General features: G+C 44.9%; 1 protein-coding gene across 4 annotated transcripts in view; it reads left to right on the top strand.

Annotated features, from left to right (window-relative positions):
• The window catches only part of LIMD1 (LIM domain containing 1), a 92,024-nt gene that overhangs the window by 41,002 nt on the left and 27,606 nt on the right, over nucleotides 1-23,416 (top strand). For all 4 annotated transcript variants that reach the window (XR_010113959.1, XR_010113958.1, XR_010113960.1 and 1 more), the window contains exon 2: nucleotides 3,008-3,109. Coding sequence is in view for 1 of the 4 variants with exons in the window: in XM_055280200.2 (XP_055136175.2) it covers nucleotides 3,008-3,109 (102 nt within the window). In the remaining 3 variants the exon portion in view is untranslated. The remainder of the gene's footprint in view (nucleotides 1-3,007; nucleotides 3,110-23,416) is intronic.

Here is a 23,416-nt window from a genome sequence, read left to right as displayed (position 1 = left end):
GAAACACAGGGCTTTCTACCCTGTGGGCAGAAGGCTGGGGATTTGCAGCCTGAGAATAGCCTGGCAGATTGGAGCCAGAGTTAGAAAAGGATGCCTGAGCTCCTCCTGACCAAAGGATGCCAGCTGGCTACCTTGCTGGGTGCTAGGGGAGCAATTGATATTTATAAAATCTGTGAAGTTGATTTTTCAAAAATTTTAACATTATATAATGTATTTGAACATATTCAAACACTTTTTTGAGACGACCTTTTAAAATCTGTAAAGTAATGAATGCCTGCTGTCTTATAAAAAACTACAGAAAATGTAAAGAAATAAGGCCAGCTACAGTTTTACAACAGAAAGAAACCACTGTTTATATTTTAATATATTCCTCCATGAATCTTTTTTCATCTTGTGCATTGTTTACATAATTGTGCTGTCTTTCATTTGACTGTAATAGGGGAGTTCTTTGGGAGGGAGACTCCAAGGCCTCCTTGATGTGGACAGGCCCGGAGCCTGGGCTGCTGCTGTAGGGGTTCTGGGCTGGCCTAGCCTGAGAGACCTCCAGCCTGTTCACAGAGCCCATGTGAGATCCAGAGAGGCCCAGAACTTCTTAGACAGCTCTTTTTAAGCTGAAGGCACTTTTTGCAGGAGGCAGTAACATGATTGTCATCCTTACAATTTGCCTGTTAATTGAGCATTTCCCAAGTATGGGGCCCTGCACTAAGTACTTTGCACATATTCTCTTACAGTAACCCTACGAGGGGGCCACTGTTGTCCCCATTTTCTAGCCCAACATCGGAGTTCAATTAGTCTGTGCTTGTCACATAGCTAGTAAATTGTGGAGCTGTTCTAGACCAGGCGTCCCAATAAGCACTTTGTAGTTGAGGCATGTTAACTCTTTAGAACTTTTTGGTTTACAAAGCAACTCTTTTAATTGCTGCTCCTGGGAATATGCAGGGCACATGGAAGGAACCTCTATTTCCTAATTAAGAAACGGACACCCAGAGAGCCGATGACCATTAATCCATTCTACAGGAGTCATGGGTAGGTGGGAGGCTCAAGGTTAGAACCTGGCTCTTTAAATTTGTTTTTTCAGGCCAGGCGCGGTGGCTCATGCCTGTCATCCCAGCACTTTGGGAGGCCGAGGCAGGCGGATCACCTGAGGTCAGTAGTTTGAGACCAGCCTGGCCAACATGGTGAAACCCTGTCTCTACTGAAAATACAAAAATTAGCTGGGCTTGGTTGTGCATTCCTGTAGTCCCAGCTACTTGGAAGGCTGAGGCAAGAGAATCACTTGAACCCGGGAGGCGGAGGTTGCAGTGAGCCGAGATTGCACCACTGCATTCCAGCCCAGGTGACAGAGTGAGACTGTGTCTCAAAAAAAGTTTCTCTCTCTCTCTCTTTCTCAATGGATGATCTCCCTATGTTGCCCAGGCTGGTGTTGAACTCCTGGCCTCAAACAGTCTGAGGAAGGAATCGTGGGGCAGGCTGAGATGAAACCTCAGGACTTGAGTGAACAGAAGGGCAGGAGTAGAATGTACTAGGTAGGGGCCCATCAGCAAAGGCTGGGCTAAGACCCTGTGGGACTTGTTAGGGGGTGAGGAGCTGCTGGTGGAAGGGCAGGGAAGAGCACTTGCTTGCAGTCTGATAAACCCGGGGCTTGGGGTGTGATATACTTTTTGTAAAAATTGAAGTTACTAAATCCTAGTTGGTGGTTCCCACTGAAAATTAAAGGAAATAATTTGTGGGGAAAAGAAAGAGAGATCAGCCTGTTACTGTGTCTATATAGAAGGAAGTAGACATAAGAGACTCCATTTAGTTCTGTATTTGAGATGCTGTTAATCTGTGACCCTACCCCCAACCTTGTCCTTGCAAGAGACATGTGCTGTGGTGACTTAAGGTTAAAAGGATTTTGGGCGGTGCAGAATGTGCTTTGTTAAACAAGTGCCTAAAGGCTGCTTATGGTTAAAGGTCATCACCATTCTCTTAAATCTAGAGAAAAAGAAAAACATTTGTCTCCTGCCCGTCCCTGGGCGATGGAACATCTCCAGGTAAAACCCTTTGTGTGCTTTGTTTACTGAGTAAGGAGAAAACCGCCTTTAGGAATAAGGTGGGGCTTGCTGGAGCAATACTACTAAAAGGTTTATGGAGATGTTCGCATATGCATCTCAAGGCACAGCATTTTCTTTTAAACTTATTGAGGTTACAAGGATTTTTTGTTCATATGTCTTACTGCTGATTTCCTCCCTACAATGATCCTATTGTCCAGTCACTCCATTATCTTTTTGATGGTAAAGATAATTATCAATAAATACTAAGGGAACTCAGAGGCCGGGGCCGGTGTGGGTCCTCTGTAAGCACAGCACCGGTCCCCTGGGCCCCGCTTTTCCTTCTCTACACTTTGTCTCTGTGTCTTATTCCTTTTCTCAAGTCTTTCGTCCCACCTAACGAGAAGCACCCACAGGTGTGGAGGGGCAGGCCACCCCTTCATAATTTAGTTGGAATTGTCTGGCCAGGCATGGTGGCTCACACCTGTAATCCTAGCACTTTGGGAGGCCAAGGCGGGAGGATTGCTTGAGCCTAGGAGTTCAAGACCAGTCTGGGCAACAAACATATCGAGACCCCCATCTCAAAAAAAAGGAAGAAAAAAGAAATTGCCCAACCTGCATGCTTGGCATATTATAGTGATGGTGCAATCTTTCTGAACTGTCTTATAAACAGTGGGAACCTTCAAAAGCTTTGGGTGGGGTGAGGGAGGGAGTTGACCAAGCCCAGGAATTCTGAACATTAGCATAACAGTGGGGCAGGGAAAGTGGGACCTGAAGTCCAGCCTGGTAGCTGTTTTCTGCAGTTGAAAGAGTGACAGAGGGAGAGGGAGAGAAAGACTTCAAATGAATCATCCACTGGATTTGGTGGTGGGCTGGCCATGGGGAGGGATGGTATTATGCTTTGTTCATTGGCTTTTTTATGACTCAGTTTACACTGGTTCCCTCCTGACTCACTGATGTTTCTCTTGTCCTTGCAGGAGCCTGTGTGAAATGCAGCAAAGGGGTGTTTGGGGCTGGCCAGGCCTGTCAGGCCATGGGGAACCTCTACCATGACACATGCTTCACCTGTGCAGCTTGCAGTAAGTGTGGGTGTGGGTGTCGGGTGTGTGGGGGATGCATAAGGAACATGGGAACCGAGAAAGGGAGGAGAGAGAAGATCATCTTTCCGGAGACAGTTGGTCCATGGCCCTCCTCAGCCCCACAGAAAAGCCAGACAGTGTCTTTTATAGCAGAGTTTCTTACCACCAACAGAGGCCGATCAGGGCACGGTGACTTAACACAATACCAAAGATTGCCTGTGATTCTGGTGATAAGTTGAATGAGTTCAGAGTGATCCCTAATCACATCAGGTTTGAAATATGTAAGAAGAGGTTTCAGAAGATTTGGGAGGAAGTGCTGGGATTCACCATGTCTACGCTATTTGTCGGTTCTCTCCCCCACTGTGGGGACCAGCCAACCAAAAGTGATTCGTCAGTCAGCTACCCCAGTGTGAGGCGGAGAGGGGGTCCTTTATTACTGTGTAACCACCTCCCTCACCTCATCTTTGATTTGGAGGCTGCTGTATGAGCATGAGGTGTGTGTGCATTGCCACCCGTGTAGCACACACCTGTGGGCATCTTTGTACTCCAGTACATGCATTATAATTCAAGCAGCCCATCAGGAGTCTGGATTGAATGGATGGCAACCGCTCCCCGTGGAAGATTCTAACACGTTGCATGCTTGCCAAGTCCGACCAAGTTATGGATTTTGCTTGTTTTCTGTCTCTATCAAAGATTAATTTTGAGGAGTATTTTTGGAAAATGTCCTGCTTATATTCTCAATCCTATACTGAGGCTAGCAGCTCTCAACTAAAAGGGAATGTTACAGCAGAGTCACAGGGTGTCAGGAACAAAGGAGTCTTTCTTTTTTTTTTTTTTTTTTTTTTTTTTTTGAGACGGAGTCTCGCTCTGTCGCCCAGGCTGGAGTGCAGTGGCGCAATCTCGGCTCACTGCAAGCTCTGCCTCCCGGGTTCACGCCATTCTCCTGCCTCAGCCTCTCCGAGTAGCTGGGACTACAGGCGCCCGCCACCACGCCCGGCTAATTTTTTGTATTTTTAGTAGAGACGGGGTTTCACCGTGTTAGCCAGGATAGTCTCGATCTCCTGACCTCGTGAGCCGCCCGCCTCGGCCTCCCAAAGTGCTGGGATTACAAGCGTGAGCCACCGCGCCCGGCCACAAAGGGGTCTTTCTAACCATCTGGCCTCGTGGTTTGCAATCCTGACTGCTCATTAGAATCACCTGTGGAGACTTTAAACCCCTGCTAATCAGAATCAGAGCTAAATCCTAATCTGATAGGATTAGCTAGGAACCTCAATCTGATTCTGCTAATCAAGGGTGGGGCCAGGGCATCACCCTTGGAATTTCTGGAGTGAGGCAAGTGTATTAATTTTTTTTTTTTTTTTTTTTTTTTGAGATGGAGTCTCGCTCTGTCGCCCAGGCCGGAGTGTGGTGGTGCTATCTCAGCTCACTGCAACCTCCGCCTCCTGGGTTCAAGCGATTCTTTTGCTTCAGCCTCCCGAGTAGCTGGGACTACAGATGTGCACCAGCACGCCCAGCTAATTTTTGTATTTTTAGTAGAGACGGGGTTTCACCATGTTGGCCAGGTTTGTCTCGATCTCTTGACCTTGTGATCCACCCACCTCAGCCTCCCAAAGTGCTGGGATTACAGGCGTGAGCCACTGCGCCCGCCCAAGTGGGGCAAGTGTATTTTTTCACAGCTTCTCAGATACTTCCAGGGTGTGATCAGGGCTGACTACCATTGGTTTGGGGATCCTCATTTTGGATCCTTCTGGTGAAGGGAAGGGGAAGAACTTGCTCACAGCCAGAGATCCTAATTCCCGATATAAAGTTAACCAGTGCATGTGATTAACCAGTGGCCTCCTAACCTGCTGAGCCTTGATGGTCCAGGCAGATGCCTGAGTTCTGAACCTCATGCTTCAGTCCTCACTGCAATTTCCCCTAGAACACGTGCCTGAGAGTTTATGGTTTACACATTGATCAGTGTTCACCTGTGTAGGGAAAGACTTTGAGAATGTCCGCAGTAGAAATCTAGGAGTGGTCTGGTTATCGAATTATCTGGGTCTCTGGGCCTTTCCTTGTCTTTGAGCTATGTTGCACTCTGTAAGTTGTAGAATATTGATGGTAACAAACACAATTCTTGTCTATAGCAATGCAGACTGTCTGGTGGAGGTGCAGTTGGTGATTGTTGCCCTGTGGAGATTGACCAGTTTTGCAATCTATTAAACACATTGATGTCAACATTTCCTGATGGCCTATGATTCTTTGAATTCTCCCAATTATACCACTTATTGGTTCCTTTATTAATTGATGAGTTAAATAAAGTCTTGGGCACATGTTTGTGTTTTATCTGTATGGGAGTTGTGTTTAGGCCCTCCTTTATTTATTTATTTAGTTAAATTTTAATTTTAGTTTTAGATTCAAGAGGTGCAGGTTTGTTACAAGGGTATATTGTGCGAATCTGAAGTTTGAGCTTCTAATTGGTCCTGTCACCCACACAGTGAACATAGTACCCAGTAGAAAGTTTTTCAGCTATTTGGTTTTCTGTTTCTTGTGTTTCTATGTTGCTGCAAAGGACATGATGTCATTTTTTTATGGCTGTGTAGTATTCCATGGTGTATATGTACCACATTTTCTTTATTCATTTATTGCTGATGGGCACCTAGGTTGATACCATGTCTTTGCTATTGTGAATAGTGTGGTGATAAACATACGAGTGCAGGTATCTTTCGTAGAAGATTTACTTTTCTTTGCATATATATCCAGTAATGGGATTACTGGGTCAAATGGTAGCTCTATTTTTAGTTCTTTGAGAAATCTCCTAACTGTTTTCCACAGTGGCTGAACTAATTTACACTCCCACCAACCGTGTATAAGCGTCGCCTTTTCTCCATAGCCTTGCCAACATCTACTTTTTGACTTTTTAATAATGGCCATTTTGTGGTTTTGATTTGCATTTCTTTGATGATTAATGATGTGGAGGTTTGTTTTGTTTTGAGATGGGGTCTCGCTGTGTCATCCAGGCTGGAGTGTCATGATGTAATTGTAGCTCACTGCAGCCTTAAACTCAAGCAACTCTTCTGCCTTAGCTTCTGAGTAGCTGGGACTGCAGGCATGTGCCACCATGCCCAGCTAATGTTTTAAAATTTTTGTAGAGACAGAGGTCTCGCTGTGTTGCCCAAGCTGGTCTCGAGCTCCTGACTTCTGGTGATCCTCCCACCTCAGCCTCCCACAGGGCTGGGATTATTGGCATGAGCCACCACACCTGACCCTTGAGCATTTTTTCATGTTTGTTGGCTGCTCGTATCAGATCTTTGTTTACAATTTATCTTTGACCTTTGACTCCTGCAACGGTTTCTCAATACTTGCTCTATTTTTCAGGAAAAAGAAAATAAATATTAAGGAGAGGCTGTTTTCCACCTCAAGCAATTACCATTTGAATTAGGGAAGCTGTTGGTGAGGGAAAACCAATTGATGAGCGTCTTAGTCTGTTTGGACTATTATGACAAAGTACCATACACTGGTTGGCTTATAAACAATAGAAATGTATTTCTCACAGTTCTAGAGGCTGGAAAGTCCAAGATCAAGGTGCTGGCAGATGAGGTGTCTGTTGAGGGCCCACTTCCTGGGTACTCATATGGTAGAAGGGGAGCTCTCTGGAATCTCCTTTATAAGGTCACTAATCCCATTCCTGAGGGTTCCACCTCATGAGAATCACCTCCTAATCCTACCCCCTAATCCCATCACCTTGGAGGTTAGGATTTTTTTTCTTTTTTTGAGATGGAGTGTTGCTCTTATTGCCCAGGCTGGAGTGCAGTGGTGCAGTCTCAGCTTACCACAACCTCCGCCTCCTGGGTTCAAGTGATTCTCCTGCCTCAGCCTCCCAAGTAGCTGGGATTACAGCCGTGTGCCACCAAACCTGGCTAATTTTTGTATTTTTAGTAGAGACAGAGTTTCTTCACCTTGGTCAGGCTGGTCTCCAAGTCCTGACCTCAGGTAATCCACCCGCCTCAGCTTCCCAAAGTGCTGGGATTACAGGTGTGAGCCACCGTGCCCAGCCAGAGGTTAGATTTTAACATAGGAATTTTAGGGGGACATAGACATTTAGCCCATTGCAGATGAGTCTGTGGGTTCCATCCATGGCTGCTAGAGTGGCTATTTCGTAATGCATTGAGTTTCTCTTTCTTCAAATTGTGACAAGCACAGACACTTAAGGAAGACAGACCTGGTTTGGGTTTTTGATTGGCCTAGCATTGAAGGCCTTTGTGGTCTTGTCCCTGTCTTATCACTTCCTGCTTCCTATTCCAGTCAAACTGAATTTCTCTTTTTCACTTCCATGCCTCTGATCACATTGTTATCTAGAATAGCCTCTCCCCATTCACTTAATACATTTCTCTGTCCAGTCTTATGACTCAGCTCAAATGCCTCCTCTTCCAGGAAGCCTTCCCTGTTTCCTTAGCAGGAAGAGACTTCTCCTGAATTTGGTGCACTCTGCTTTCTTGTTGTTTTGTTTTGTTTTGTTTTGTTTTTTAAAGACGGATCTCACGCTGTTGCCCAGGCTGGAGTGCAGTGGCACGATCTCAGCCCACTGCAACCTCTGCCTCCCGGGTTCAAGCGATTCTCCTGCCTCTCAGCCTCCTAAGTGGCTGGAACTACAGACATGTACCACCAGGCCCGGCTAATTTTTGTATTTTTCTTAGAGACAGGGTTTCCCCATGTTGGCCAGGCTGGTCTTGAATTCCTGACCTCAGGTGATCTGCCTGCCTTGGCCTCCCAAAGTGCTGGAATTACAAGTGCGAGCCACCACGCCCGACCCTTGTTGGTGTTATTATATAGACGGTGAACCGCACACTCTGTGGATCCATTGTCAGCAAACCAGTCCCTAGAACAGAGTTGCTAAAGGAATGAGGATTCGGATTTTGTCAAAAAGTGAGTGCAGGGGCATTGCTGTTTGCCCTGGGGCTGCACGCCCTCCTGCTGTGTGAATGTCCCACTTCCTCTCCAGTTCCAAAGAGCAGTTGGAATGTTGGAGACTGGGCATGTGTCTCAGCAGCTTCTCTCAGACACTGGAGGTGACTTGTCTTTTTTCAGTTACCAGATTGCTCCCCTTTAACTCAGCTTTCAGCAGAAGGAGGCACCCAGGAGCTCTATGTCTCAGCTCTGCAGGTCCTGAGTGTGTCTCTGTGAGCCTCAACGCCACGGAGATGGCACAGCTGGGGGTCTGGGTGCATCTAGGGCATCCCCTCCTTCTTAGAAGAGAAAATGGGGGCAGACAGGGAAAGAGAATTTCTCAAGGTCAGAAACCTGGCTATGGAGCTGGCACGGAATCCAGACCTCTTGAATCTATGCTCACCTGTACTTCGTTGTTTTTCTGGTTCTCCCTCCTCTGATTTATTTCCACCTAGTCAAGCAAAAATAAGTGTGTTTTCTTTGTTCTTTATCTTATTTTGGTTATTGATAGAGTCTGGTTAGTGTGTATATTTCTGAACATATTTGTATATGTATCTTTTCTATTTTCCCATTGCATTTATGAAAATCTAGTTTAAAACACTGTATACAGTATGTAAAGCCAGATTTTATATATATTTATATATATTTTATTTTATTTATATTTTATATATATATATAGCATATGGCATATGGTGGTATCTGTTGGTATATACACATACTTCTTGAGGTCCATTGATACTGCATTAAAACATAGTATTGGGATACTGTTAAGCTCACACACATTTACAGGGCAAGTCCAGGGCCTGACGAGTTTGGTAAAGATACAACAAGCCACTGTTACTTTAGGCAGTTTATTACTTACATAGGCAACACAAAGAATATGTCAAAGGTACCATCTTCCTGGGTCCTGGTCCCATACACTGAAGAGGATGACACTGAAGCAAAAGGGGCTGATGACTGCCACACAAGTGGGATTTTGAGAAGCAATTTTAGACTGCAGCGAAGTGGTCTCAGAGCCCACAGCTCTGTTCTGAGGGGCAGGCAGAAATCCCCATACCTCATTAGAGATAAGACACTGTCTGGTGACAGGCTCCTAGGGGAATAGGGAGGTGAATGAGAGACAGCCGTGCATCTTTTTATGTTCTGGAAGCCTGCAAGGTGTTCCACCAAGATTCAGGCAAACCTTTGCATAGACGGCTATGTGCAGTTCTCCCAGGCACCGTGGCAGGTTCCCTTACACGGATATGCACATTTCTCCATCTGCTGATGAGAAGCAGCAATGGGGAAAGCTGTGAGAAAATTTTCTTTTTTTTTTGAGACAGAGTCTTGCTCTGTCGTACAAGCTGGAGTACAATGGTGTGATCACAGCTCACTGCACCCTTGAACTCCTGGGCTCAGGCGATCCTCCTACCTCAGCCTCCTGAGTAGCTGGGATTACAGACATTCATCACCGTGTTCAGCTATTTTTTATTATTTTTTGTAGAGACAGGGTCTTGCTATGTTGCCTAGGCTGGTCTCGAACTCCTGGGCTCAAGTAGTCTGTCTGCCTTGGCATCCCAAAGTGCTAGGATTATAGGCATGAGCCACCACATCTGGCCGCTGCAAAGAAAATTTTAAAGACAGAAACCTGTTAAGTTAGCATTGTAGCTCAGCTACTGTCACTTTTATGTTTTCCTTGCCAGTTTTTCTCCAAGTTTATACACATTTTTTAGAGTTGTGATCATAGTATATAAACAATGTTGTATCCTTTTCAATTTAACGTCATGTCATAGTTCATAATAATAATTTTAAGTTACATGGTGATCGATAAGGCGTGCCACAGTTAATGGCTGGTTTGCAGGTTGTTACACACAGCCGCAGCCAGCATCTTTGTGCAGCATCTTTCCTTCCTTCTGTGGGATTGTTTCCTTGGTGCTCGTTCCAGCAGTAAGCATCAGGTTGTGGTGTGGGCGTTTGTGTGGTTTGTTCAAGTTCCGTGCTCCTTGGGCTGGGAATGTTTGGTTGCCGTGGAGATGAGTGCTGTGGGTCTCCCTCCTCCCCCCTCAGGCTCTGCCCACCCCAGGCGGCCATGCCCCCCACTGGCACTGGACACTCTCAGGAAGCTGTTGGCACACCCTGGAGTGGGAGGGAGGCCCGTGGAGATGGCAGGAGTGGCCTCTGTTGGCAGCTGTGTCTACTTATGTGTCAAGTGGCCTGTCTGAGGGAGGCTGGCTCCCACCTGTGCCTCAGAAGCAGCAGCATGAGAGGAGGAACAACATGCTGACTTGTGGGGTTGAGTGGACTTCTCGGCACCTTCAAGAATAGTCTGGGAGGCCAGGCGTGGTGGCTCAACCTGTAATCCCAGCACTTTGGGAGGTTGAGGCGGGTAGATCACTTGAGGTCAGGAGTTTGAGACCAGCCTGGGCAACATGGCAAAACCCTATCTCTACTAAAAATACAAAAATTAACCGAGTGTAGTGGCACGTGCCTACAATACTAGCTATTTGGGGGGCTGAGGCAGGAGAATCACTTCAACCTAGGAGGCGGAGTTTTCAGTGAGCCAAGATTGTGCCACTATACTCCATCCTGGGCGACAGGGCGAGACTCTGTCTCAAAAAAAAAAAAAAAAAAAAAAAGGTCTGTGAGGGAGAAGTAGGCAAGGTCCTGCGTCCTCACTGCAGGCAGATTGAGGTTTAAAAAGTAAGATGTTCATTTCACAGACTAAACAAATTCCATCCTACAGTCAGGTGAAACCTGCTTGCCATGTTAGTGTCATGATTCCTATTAGTTTTTCGATGATATGAGACGGAAAATGATGGACTAAGTAAATATACTCTCCCTGCCAGAATCCCATGGAGCAGGGGGCTGCCCACCTTGGGGATGGAAGTTGGGAAGCAGCCAGTCCCACAGTTGACAGAAATTACACCCAGTGCAGGTCCGAGCTCAGTGGAAGGCTGCAGAGGGCCAGACAGGGTCCACTTGAGATGGTGCTGGGATGTGTAAGTCAAGGCCAGAATGAATTGCAGTGGTGTAACCTACTGTTTATATTGCTGGGTGTAGGATGCACTGTGACCTGCCAGCCATGCCTTAGTGGGGAGAAAAAGCAAAACTAAGATTATATACCATTGCTCATTTCACCTTCCAAAAACCGAATGTCCATGCCTGTTGAAGATTGCGAATGGGATTTATAGTAAAACCTCACTTGTTGAGACCCAGCTGGAAGAAAGCCTTTCTTAGTAAAAAGCCTGCATCTAGAACACTCACAAAATGCCATTCTGTTACTTGAGATAAATAAAACAATTAGGACCAAGCCTCGTGTTGTGGAACAGAGGTTTTTAGCGAATGAATAAGTGCTTGGTGATTGACTCACCAGTTAGTTCGCCTCTGAAGGACAGGAGGGTTCTTGCCAGCTCTTTTGTTTTTCTTACAAAGTCTAAATACTGCATCTGAAATCCTTTCCCTTTTTTGTTGACTTTGTAAATGACCTCGTCAACCCAGCCCCTGAAAATGCTTACACATTTTGAATTAGTTAAGCCTGAACTAGGGAGATCTTCCTTTAATTCATGCAGGTCTGCTTCTGTAAAACAGTCACTGCGATATTTATAGATAATTTATAGGTAAGCTTTCTAGCTTACTGTGGGCCTGACACCACATAGCCCTCCTCCACCCATGGCTCACTAAATCCTGTAACAATTCAGTGAGTTCAACGTTCATTATTATTATTACTCTCAACTTAAGATGTACAGATTGAGGCTTGGAGAGTTTAGTTTGTGGTTGGTGATGTCACTGTTAAGTGGTGTGGTCAGCACTTGAACCCAAGACCTGTGGATCCACAGCTCTTGCTTTTAGCCACTGTATTAAATTACCTTTACTTAGAGAGAGTATTTGCCAAAGACAGGAGCCGGGCTGTAGCCATGGGGCCTTGCCTTGACTTTTCAGGTTCAGCAGCTGCCTTGGGGTTGTGTGACAACAGAGACTGGGTTTTCGGCCACCCTGGAGTTGTGAGTGCAGGAGAGTGGCCTGGGGCTGGGAATAGGGGAGGTAGAATTCAATCATGGGATGCACCCATAGTAGAGAAATGGACTAAGGGCTTTGATCCCTGAGTTTCTGAGCTGTTGAATTGTCCGAATATTTCTCATCATATTCAGCAGTTCTGTATGAGCTGAATGAGTCAGCAGGACCTAAGGAAAAAGCTGAAGATCAAGAATGTGAGAAAGGAAGAGTGGGCAGATGCTAAAGGAAATCAGTGGGCACGGGAAAGATCAGGAAGCAACCAAAATAGGCTGGAGCTGGCCAGAGGGCCGCAGGGATCAGAAGAGAGTGGAGGGGCCACTTAATTTGGTTATCAAAGGGTCTCTTGTGTCCATCTCCTGCAAGCCTAGTTCTGCTAGTGCACTGGAGTTGGGGCCAAACCTGGTTTCCCAGGTCAGACTCTGCTGGTTCAGTCAGAGGCCAGGAAGTCCCTGACAGGGGACCATCAGATTCCTTTGTTCCTATCGTCTGAACACAGTCTGAGAGGTTTTGCAGTATATTGTAGAGGCTAACTTTGGTGTAACCTATACCTTATGTGGCCATGTCTGCATCCTAAGCTCCTGATATTGCACATATCTGGTTTTTGTTGGAAGTCTGTACCTTTCCCCCGTGGTAGTCCCAGACCAAGGGTGATACTTGGCAGTGCCCAGGGTGTCACTTGTCTTCTCAAGTCGAAGAGGAGAATGAAGAGCACTCCAGTACGCCAGGAGCATCACACCGTAATTAGCAGGAAGATGTTGCACCGCAGTGCCTCATCTCAGAGCCGGAGTCCTGGATTAGGGAGTAAACTCTTTTACCCAGGCCTGACTGTATTCTGGCGTTGTAGGCACTCCTCAGGTTTCTGTGGCCATCTCATCTCACTGAGGGTATCCCTTCTTCATGTGTCTCTCAGCTGTTCTCTTACATTTCTGCCCCTGGCTCTGGCCCCTTCAGCTTCCTTCTCCTTCCCTTTCCCTTCCCTCCTCTCTCCTCCTTTCACCGACAGTTTTGTTTGCACCCATAGTTGCCCATCAGTGGATCCATGCCTGTAAGCCAGTGTAATGCGAGCTGCTGTCTGTGGAGCATTTATTGCAGTGAGCCATGATCGTGCCACTGCACTCCAGCCTGAGTGACAGAGCAAGACTCTGTCTCAAAAAAAAAAAAAAAAAAGATTTAGGAACTAGAGGCTTTATATGCAGTCCAATACAGTAGCCACAAGCTGCACGTGGCTGTCTTCTTGTGTCCCTTGCTTGCCTTCCAGCCACACTCATCTTACACAAGAGGTCATGGGGTCTCAGAGCAGTTGCCCAGCTGGTGAGTGGGGAAGTGTGTTCGTGCCCAGGGGCAGGTGGCCACTGTGTATATGCTTGCCACCATATCCATGGCCTTCACCCTTCACTGTGCGTCAGTCGCCATCACAAGGAGCCTGTTGCAGTGCCGACCTCTGGCTCTGCCTACAGAGATCCTGATTTCTGAGATCTGCGTGTGCAGGGGGAGCATCCTGGGGGATTATGATGAAGTTAGCTGGGAACTTGGCTGTGGCCCTGCAGTGGGCCTCACCACCAGCCCACTTGACCTTCATGTGGACTTCAGTCCTCTGGCCTCTCTCTGACCTGTAGACCTGCACCATCTAACACAGCAGCTACTGGCCACCTGGGGCTCTTGAGCACTGGAAATGTGGCTAGTGTGACTAAGGAGCTGCATTTTCCATTTTATTTCATTTTAATTAATTAAAGTTTAAATTTATTTTAGTAGCCATGTGCAGCTTGTGGCTACTGTATTGGACTGCATGTAAAGCCTCTTGTTCCTAAATCTTTTTTTTTTTTTTTTTTTTTTGAGACAAAGTCTCACTCTGCCATTCAGGCTGGAGTGCAGTGTTTCATTATGGCTCACTGCAACCTCTGCCTCATGGGCTCAAGTGATCCTCCCACCTCAGTCCCTTTGGTCCCCTGGCTAATTTTTTTGAAATTAATTTTTGTAGAGATGGAGTCCCACTATGTTGCCCAGATTGGTCTCAAACTCCTGGGCTCAAGTGATCCTCCCGCCTTGGCCTCCCAATGTGCTGGAATTACAAGTGCAAGCCACAATGCTCGGCCTCTAAATCTTCTTAGCCAGAGTTCACTTATTAGTAGGAAGTTATTCATGAAGTTTCTTGTTTTTGATACTTTATACATCACCAAGTCAGTGTAGTCACATTGTCAAAAAATATATATGGGAGAAGAAAATCACCTATAATTCAATACCAAAAAGAACCCCCAAAAATGTATGCTGTACCTACATAGACGTTTTTGCCTGGTTGTCATCACAGTGTATGTTTGCTTTTATGCCCTGCTTTTTCCACTTAGAAATATATGATATGCCTTTTCCCTCATTGCTCCATAGTCTTCATAACCATCTGCTGCGTAAGATCCTGTTGATTTGATGACTCAAAGCCAACATAACCTTCCTGCCAGTTAAAGTTTAAAGGGGAAGTGAACTCTTAGCAGACTCTTCCCAGGAGTACTGAGGCTGACTGGGTGTGGATCCTGTGGCTAGGTTTTCAAGGACCAGATGCATAGCAGGGCACGGGTCAGCCTGGGGGTCTGGCAAATCCAATGCCTGGCCAGAGGATGCAGGCCCTTCCCTGTGTTCAGGGGCAGGGTGACAGCTGCCTCTGCACATCAGCAGCAGCCCTGCAATGGTCACCATTGGTGGCATTTGGATGCCAGCAGGGTCCCATATGCCCTGTTTTGGGCAGAGCGTCTCTGTCTCTTGCATGGATCACTGCTGTCACCTCCAGTCTGGTCTCTGGGCACAGCAGCGAGGAGGCCACTGCACAGCTCAGAGACCTTCAGCTACTTCTTGCCTTAACATTGTAGTCCAGTTCTTTTGCCTGGTGTTTAAGACATTCCTTAAATTAGTTCTAACTTCCTTCCTGTCTTCTTTCTTTCTAACTACCCCTCTCCTCCACTGCCCCACAGCCTCCTGAAGTGCTGAAGCCCCTGGCCACACTGCACATCACCTGCCCTTTTCTACCCCTGTACCTCGTCACCCTTACCCTCCATCACCACCCAGGTGCATATCACTCTCCCTTCAGTGTCTTCCATTGCCATCTCCATTGCGACTGTCCTGATCTTGGGTCCCATGTGTACCTTGTTCATTTGCCTGTGCTATGGTGTTTTCAATTATGATTAGATTGAAACTGTTTGCAGGGATCTCTATCTCCTCCTATGTGATCAGTTTTGGGAGAATAGGGACAGGGTTTAACTGATCATAATTTTACTCCTTATAACCCTTCAGCACCTTTAGTATAATTCTGAACACAGAATAAATGTTGGAATAAATAAAGGTGACACTTCCCCATTACCTGGTACTCATCACTTCACCTCCTTACTCACCTTCCCTCATCCCTAAGCAACCACTGATCTTCCTATCCCTATAGATTTGCCTATTCTGGATATTTCATATGAATGGAATCATATAATATATGATCTTCTGTGTCTGGCTTTTTTCACTTAGCATGCATTCCAGGTTCATCCACGTTGTAGTATGAATCAGTATCTCGTTCCTTTTTATGGCTGAATAGTATTCCCTTGTATAGATGTACCATATTTGTTTATCCATTCAGCAGTTGATAGACACTTGTTTTTATTTTTGGCTATTATAAATAATGTTGCTATGAACATTCCTAGGCAGGTGTTTATGTGAACGTATCATTTCTGTTCTTTTGGGTAAATATTAGGAGTGAAATTGCTGGGTCATGTGGTAATTATGTTTAACCTTTTGAGGACCTGTTTTTTAAAGAAGCTCTACCATGTTACATTCCCGCCAGCCATGTATGAGACTCCCAGTATTTCACATCCTTGCCAACACTTAGGCTTAACTAGTTTTTTTATTCTAACCTATTTGGTGTGAAGTTGGATCTCATTGTGGTTTTGATTTGCATTTTCCTGATGATTAATGATGTTGAGTATCTTTTCATACATTTATTGGCCATTGGTATGTCTTATTTGGAAAAATGTCTTCTCAATTCCCTGCTTATTTTTGCTTGGATTGTCTTTTTATTATTGAGTCTTAATAGTTCTTTGTATATTTTACATATAAATCTCCTGTCAGATATAGGATTTGCGAATATTTTCTTTCATTCTGTGGACTGTCTTTTCATTTTCTTGATGGTATCGTTTACAGCACAAAGGTTTTAAATGTTGATGCAGTATAATTTATCTACTTTTTTTCTTTTTTTGCCGGTGTTTTGGTGCTTTTTGTAGGAAAACATTGGCTGACCCAAGGTCACAAAGATTCATGTCCATAATTTCTTCTAAAAGTTTTAAAGAGATTTAACTAATAAGAATAAAGTCTCACTTGTCCTCACATTTGCCATTTCTGCTCCTCCTCATCCTTTTGTTTAGATTCAGGTTTTCATCTGGTACCATTTTTCCTTCTGCTTGAAGGACTTCTCTTAACATTTGTTCTTTTTCGTGTGCTGATCTGGTGATGAATTCTTTAAACTTTTGTATGTCTGAATTTATCTTTCTTTCACTTTTTTTATTTTAAAATATATTTTTTTGGCTGGGCATGGTGGCTCAAGCCTGTAATCCCAGCACTTTGGGAGGCCGAGGCGGGACGATCATGGGGTCAGAAGATCGAGACCATCCTAACATGGTGAAACCCCGTCTCTACTAAAAATACAAAGAATTAGCCGGGTGTGGTGGCAGGTGCCTGTAGTCCCAGCTACTGGCGAGGCTGAGGCAGCAGAATGGCGTGAACGCGGCTGGGCGCGGTGGCTCATGCCTGTAATCCCAACACTTTGGGAGGCCGAGGCGGGCAGATCATGAGGTCAGGAGATCGAGACCATCCTGGCTAAAATGGTGAAACCCGTCTCTACTAAAAATAGTAAAAAAAAAAAAATTAGCCGGGCGTGGTGGAAGGTGCCTGTAGTCCCAGCTACTCGGGAGGCTGAGGCAGGAGACTGGCGTGAACCAGGGAGGCAGAGCTTGCAGTGAGCCGAGATCACGCCACTGCACTCCATCGTGGGTGATAGAGCGAGACTCCGTCTCAAAAAAAAAAAAAAAAAAAAAAGAATGGCTTGAACGCAGGAGGCAGAGCTTGCAGTGAGCCGAGATTGCACCACTGCAGTCCAGCCTGGGTGACCGAGTGAGACTCTGTCTCAAAAAAAAAAAAAAAAAAAAATTATATGTATATATATTGCTGGATACAGAATTCTAGCTTGATACTTTTTTGAGTTCCTTGAAGTTTTTTTTTTTTTTTTTAGTATTTTCTCACTTATTTTTTTTAAATGAGAAATCTGATATCTCTATTCTTTGTATGTAACATGTTTTTCCCGTTCTGGCTGCTTTAAGATTTCGTCGTTGATTTTGAGAAATTTGATTATGATATCCTTGGTGTGCTTTTCATGTTTCTTGTGCTTAGGGGTTTGTTGAGCTTCTTGGATCTGTGGGTTTGTAGTCAGTCTTCATCAAATCTATTTCTTCACATTCCTCCCCATCCACTAGGGACTCCAATTACTCCAATCTTAGGCATCTTGAAGTTGTCCCACAGCTCACTTATGCCCATTTCGTTATTTAAAAAGTTCTTTTCCTCTCATTTCATTTTGGACATTTTCTATTGCTGTACCTTTAAATTCACTAATGTTTTCTCTTTCAAGGTGTAATCTGCCATTAATCCCATCCAATGTATTCTCTTTTCTAAAATTTTTAAAAAGTTTTTTGTTATTTATTATTTTTTTAAAATTATACTTTAAGTTCTGGGGTACATGTACACAATGTGCAGTTTTGTTACATAGGTATACATGTGCCATGTTGGTTTGCTGCACCCATCAACTCATCATTTACATTAGGTATTTCTCCTAATGCTATCCCTCCCCCAGCCCCCTACCCCCAACAGGCCCCAGTGTGTGTGATGTCCCCTCCCTGTGTCCACATGTTCTGATTGTTCAACTCACACTTATGAGTGAGAACATGCAGTGTTTGGTTTTCTGTCCTTTGTGATAGTTTGCTGAGAATGATGGTTTCCAGCTTCATCCATGTCCCCAAAAAGGACATGAACTCATCATTTTTTATGGCTGCATAGTATTCCGTGGTGTATATGTGTCACATTTTCTTTATCCAATCTATTATTAATGGATATTTGGGTTGGTTCCAAGTCTTTGCTATTGTGAATAGTGCCGCAATAAACATACGTGTGCATGTGTCTTTATAGCAGCATGATTTATAATCCTTTGGGTATATGCCCAGTAATGGGATGGCTGGGTCAAATGGTATTTCTAGTTGTAGATCCTTGAGGAATTGCCACACTGTCTTCCACAATGGTTGAACTAATTTACACTCCCACCAACAGTGTAAAAGCGTTCCTATTTCTCAACATCCTCTCCAGAGTCTGTTGTTTCCTGACTTTTTAATGATCGCCATTCTAACTGACATGAGATGGTATCTCATTGGGGTTTTGATTTACATTTCTCTGATGACCAGTGATGATGAGCATTTTTTCATATGTCTGTTGGCTGCATAAATGTCTTCTTTTGAGAAGTGTCTGTTCATATCCTTTGCACACTTGTTGATGGGGTTGTTGTTTTCTTGTAAATTTGTTTAAGTTCTTTGTAGATTCTGGATATTAGCCCTTTATCAGATGGGTAGATTGTAGAAATTTTCTCCCATTCTGTAGGTTGCCTGTTCACTCTGATGGTAGTTTCTTTTGCTGTGCAGAAGCTCTTTAGTTTAATTAGATCCCATTTGTCTATTTTGGCTTTTGTTGCCATTGCTTTTGGTGTTTTAGTCGTGAAGTCCTTGCCCACGCCTATGTCCTGAATGGTACTGCCTAGATTTTCTTCTAGGGTTTTTATGGTTTTTGGTCTTACATTTAAGTCTTTAATCCATCTTGAGTTAATTTTTGTATAAGGTGTAAGGAAGGGATCCAGTTTCACCTTTCTACGTATGGCTAGCCAGTTTTCCCAGCGCCATTTATTAAGTAGGGAATCGTTTCTCCATTGCTTGTTTTTGTCAGGTTTGTCAAAGATCAGATGGTTATTTATTTATTTATTTTTAAGATAGAGTCTCGCCCCCATTGTGCAGGCTGGAGTGTAGTGGCATGATCTCGGCTCAATGCAACCTCCACCTCCCGGGTTCAAGCGATTCTCCTCCCTCAGCCTTCCGAGTAGCTGGGATTACAGGCGTGCACCACCATGCCCGGCTAATTTTTGTATTTTTAGTAGAGACAAGGTTTTGCCACGTTGGCCAGGCTGGTCTCAAACTCCTGACCTCAGGTGATCCACCCGCCTCGGCCTCCCAAAGTGCTGGGATTACAGGCGTGAGCCACCGCACCCGGCCTGTTATTTATTTTGAGACAGAGTCTTGCTCTGCTGCCCAGGCTGGAGTGCAATGGTGTGATCTCGGCTCACTGCAACCTCCGCCTCCCAGGTTCCAGCGATTCTCATGGGTCAGCCTCCTAAGTAGCTGGGATTACAGGCATGAGCCACCACCATGCCTGGCTAATTTTTGTATTTTTAGTAGAGGTGGAGTTTTACTATGTTGGCCAGGCTGATCTCAAACTCCTGTCCTCAAGTGATACGCCTTCCTTGGCCTCCCTAAGTGCTGGCATTGCAGGTGAGAGCCACCGTGCCCGGCCAGCCAATGTATTCTTTATCTCAGACATTTTGGTTTTCATCTCTAGCAGCTCAGTTTGAGCCTTTTTAATATTTTCCATGTTGCTACTTAACATTTCCAACATATTGAATATAGAAACAATAGCTTTTAATGTCCTTCTCTGCTAATTCTAGTATCTATGTCTGATCAGGGTTATTTCCATAGATTGATTATTCTCTTCCCTGTGGGTCATGCTTTCCTGCCTCTTTGCATGCCTGGGAATATTTGATTGGCTGCTAGACATTGTAAACTTTACCTTATTGAGTCTTGGATATTTTGTATTCTTTCAATCTTCTGAGCATTGTTCTGGGATGCCGTTAAATTATTTAGGAACAGTGATTCTTTCTAGTCTCGCTTTTACGATTTATTAGATGAATTCAGAGCAGAGCTCAGTCTAGGGCTCTATTATTCCTCATTCTCAGGGCTGGTGGGAATAGGCACTGTTTCCAGCTTTTGTGGGTGCCAGGCACTGTTCTTGCGAATCCCGCAGATGTTTGTCCTCTGACTTTGGTTAGTTTCCTCGCAGGCAAGAGCTGACCCATGCTCTGCTGAACACTTAAAGGAGACCCTCTGCACGTCTCTGGGTTGTCTCTCTGTGCAGTATTCTCATCTCTGATCCAGACGATAATAGCCTGGAATAGGGGAAATGGAAAACTAACTATAAGACAAAGAAAGACTTTGGAGTGGCACGTGAGAAGAGAATTGGAGCGTGAGGCAGCAGTGCTCAGAACATGGTCCTTGGCCAGCACCAGGAAAGGCCGAGAAAGAGATGAGAACGTTTAGAGACCTTCCTAAGAGTTTGACAGAGTGGCTTTGTGTCAGTTGAATTGGATAATAAGTACAGTTGGGGCTTGGATTTTATGTTTCATTTTTGTATATGATTGTATTTTGCAAGATAATAAGTCTGACAGATGGAAATTAAAAACAAAAGCCTCCCATACCTAGCCCTTTGCCACAGATAGACTGAGAAGGAGGGAGTGATGTAGAGGATTTGGATGAGGAGGGAGAGAGGGTGAAGGTTGTGATTTTTAGCTCTGGTGGGTGTCATTTGAGGAAACGGAAGGTCAGATAGGGATGCTGGCAACAGTCACACCAGATACCTGGTATGAGGTGCACTGGGCTGCATTCCCCATTGTGATCCCACTTTTATCCTTACCAGGGAACCTGAAGGGTTTGGGTGACAGCCAGGGTCTCATTTCAGGGAAGGGGCAAAGGCAAGGTTGGACCCCAAGCCTGAGTGCTTTTCCACTTTGCCGCTTTCTGCTGTGCTCCTTGGCTTACTGAGGCTGGGCAAGCCTGCAAAATCAAGGCTGGATCTCTCCTTCACTTGAGCCAAACCAAATTGATTTGTTTTTAGCAATATCTTTTAAGAGTTAACCTATTCTGGGGCTGGGTGTTGTGGCCTATGCCTGTAATCCTAGCACTTTGGGAGGCTGAGGCAGCCAGATCACCTGAGGTGAGGAATTCAAGACCAACCTAGCCAACATGGTGAAACCCCATCTCTACTAAAAATACAAAAATTACCTGGGAATGATGGTGCATGCCTGTAGTCCCAGCTACTCAGGAGGCTGAGCCAGGAGGATGGCTTGGGTCCAGAAGGTGGAGGTTGCTGTGAGCCAAGATTGCACCATTGCACTCCAGCCTGAGCGATGGAGCAAGACTGTCTCAAAAAAAAAAAAAAAGAATCTATTCTAGAAAAGCTATTTGAAGAAGTAGATTGGTTAGAATTTTGTGCGATGATGCAGATATTCTAAATAGCTTCCCTAGTCACAGGTGGCCATCAAGTACTCAAGATATACTTGTTCAAGTCCTGGCGCTAAATTTTTAATGTTATCTTAATTGATTTAAACTTATATAAATAACCACATGTGGCTAGTAGCCACCATGGACAGTACAGATAGAAATCACTAACTGGGACAGTACAATCAAAACAATCCAAGTGACTGCTGATTTTTACTTTCTTTTCTCGGAAAACTCTTCTCATTGTTGGGAAACCCTCGCATTTTTACTTCTCAGGGAGATATTTTGGAACTGAAATTTGTGGTGGAGGCTTACTGCCAAGGACCAGTTATGTTTCCAGAATAGGTTATATCTCATTTCTATTTTATAGGGAAGGAAGAGTGGTGAGTATTATTGCACTTTTTAGTTTTGTCAGATTAAATGGCTGACCTCTTTTTGTGATGTCCTTAACTCTTGTTTCCTTTGTTAAACTACGCCGGCTTTATCAGATGCATTTTTCTCTTTTCAACTGAAGATGGCCTGAAGGCAAATATAAAATACTCATTCTCGGCCTGCGTGGTGGCTCACACCTGTAATCCCAGCACTGTTGGGGGTCAAGGCAGGTGGATAGCTTGAGCCCGGGAGTTTGAGACCAGCCTGGGCAACATGGTGAAACCCCGTCTCTACTAAAAATACACACAAAAAATTAGCCAGGCCTGGTGGCATCCACATGTGTTGCCAGCTACTCAAGGCTGAGGTGGGAGGATTGCTGTAGCCCAGGAGGAGACTGCACCACTGCACTCCAGCCTGGGTGACAGAGTAAGACCCTGTCTCAAAAAAAAAAAAAATTCATTCACTACATCTACGGGAAGTGTCTTTTTGGAGTGGATTCTCTATGAGTCTGCACATTTATCAGTCAATTTTTTTTTTATTTTTATTTTTATTTTAAGACAAGGTCTTACTCTGTCACCCAGGCTGGAGTACAATGGTGCGATCTCAGCTCACTGCAACCTCTGCCACCCGGGTTCAAGTGATTCTCCTGCCTCAGCCTCCTGAGTAGCTGGGATTACAGGCTCACGCCACCAGGCCTGGCTAATTTTTGTATTTTTAGTAGAGACGGGATTTCACCATGTTGGCCAAGCTGGTGTCGAACTCCTGACCTCAAGTGATCTGCCCGCCTCAGCCTCCCAGTCAATATTTTATAAACGATTGATGTAAATAAAGAAAATAAAGAGCATTTTGACTACTGTATTCTAAAACTGTAAAAATGGTCTCTTGAGTATATATTTAGTGTGACTATCATCAGCTATTTCCTAGTGGAGGGAATTCCTCTGCTGGAAGCAGGACGATTCTGAAACTAGAATTATAAAGATGTAACGCTGACACTCCCATCCCCAGCGTTATGTTTGATGCTGATTATTCAGGGATGGTTTAGGTCTTAGCATTTTTGACCAAGATGAACAGCATCAAATGGAAGTGCCAGTTCAGAGACAAGCCTGAGGCATAGTCTGACTCGGTGGTTCTCAAAGTGTGGTCCCTGGACTAGCACCATCAGCATCACTCAGGAACTTAACTAGAAATGCAGAGTCTCGGGCCCCTTCCCACACTTACTAAGTCAGCAATCTGTGTTTCAGCAAACCCACCTGGTGGTTCTTTTCACTCGCATCCGTGTGAAGAGACCACCAAACAGGCTTTGTGTGAGCAATAAAGCTTTTAATCACCTGGGTGCAGGCGGACTGAGTCTGAAAAGAGAGTTAGTGAAGGGAGATAAGGGTAGGGCCATTTTATAGGATTTGGGTAGATAAAGGAAAATTACAGTCAAAGGGGAGTTGTTCTCTGGCGGGCAGAGTGGGGGTTGCAAGGTGCTCAGTGGGGGAGCTTTTTGAGCCAGGATGAGCCAGGAAAAGGGACTTTCACAAGGTAATGTCATCACTTAAGGCAAGGACCGGCCATTTTCACTTCTTTTGTGGTGGAATGTCATCAGTTAAGTCAAGGACCGGCCATTTACACTTCTTTTGTGGTGGAATGTCATCAG

Source organism: Symphalangus syndactylus, chromosome 1, assembly GCF_028878055.3.
Source record: "Symphalangus syndactylus isolate Jambi chromosome 1, NHGRI_mSymSyn1-v2.1_pri, whole genome shotgun sequence".
Lineage (NCBI taxonomy): Eukaryota > Metazoa > Chordata > Mammalia > Primates > Hylobatidae > Symphalangus > Symphalangus syndactylus.
Note: the sequence above shows the minus strand (reverse complement) of the source record. Positions and strands in the feature narration are given on the sequence as shown.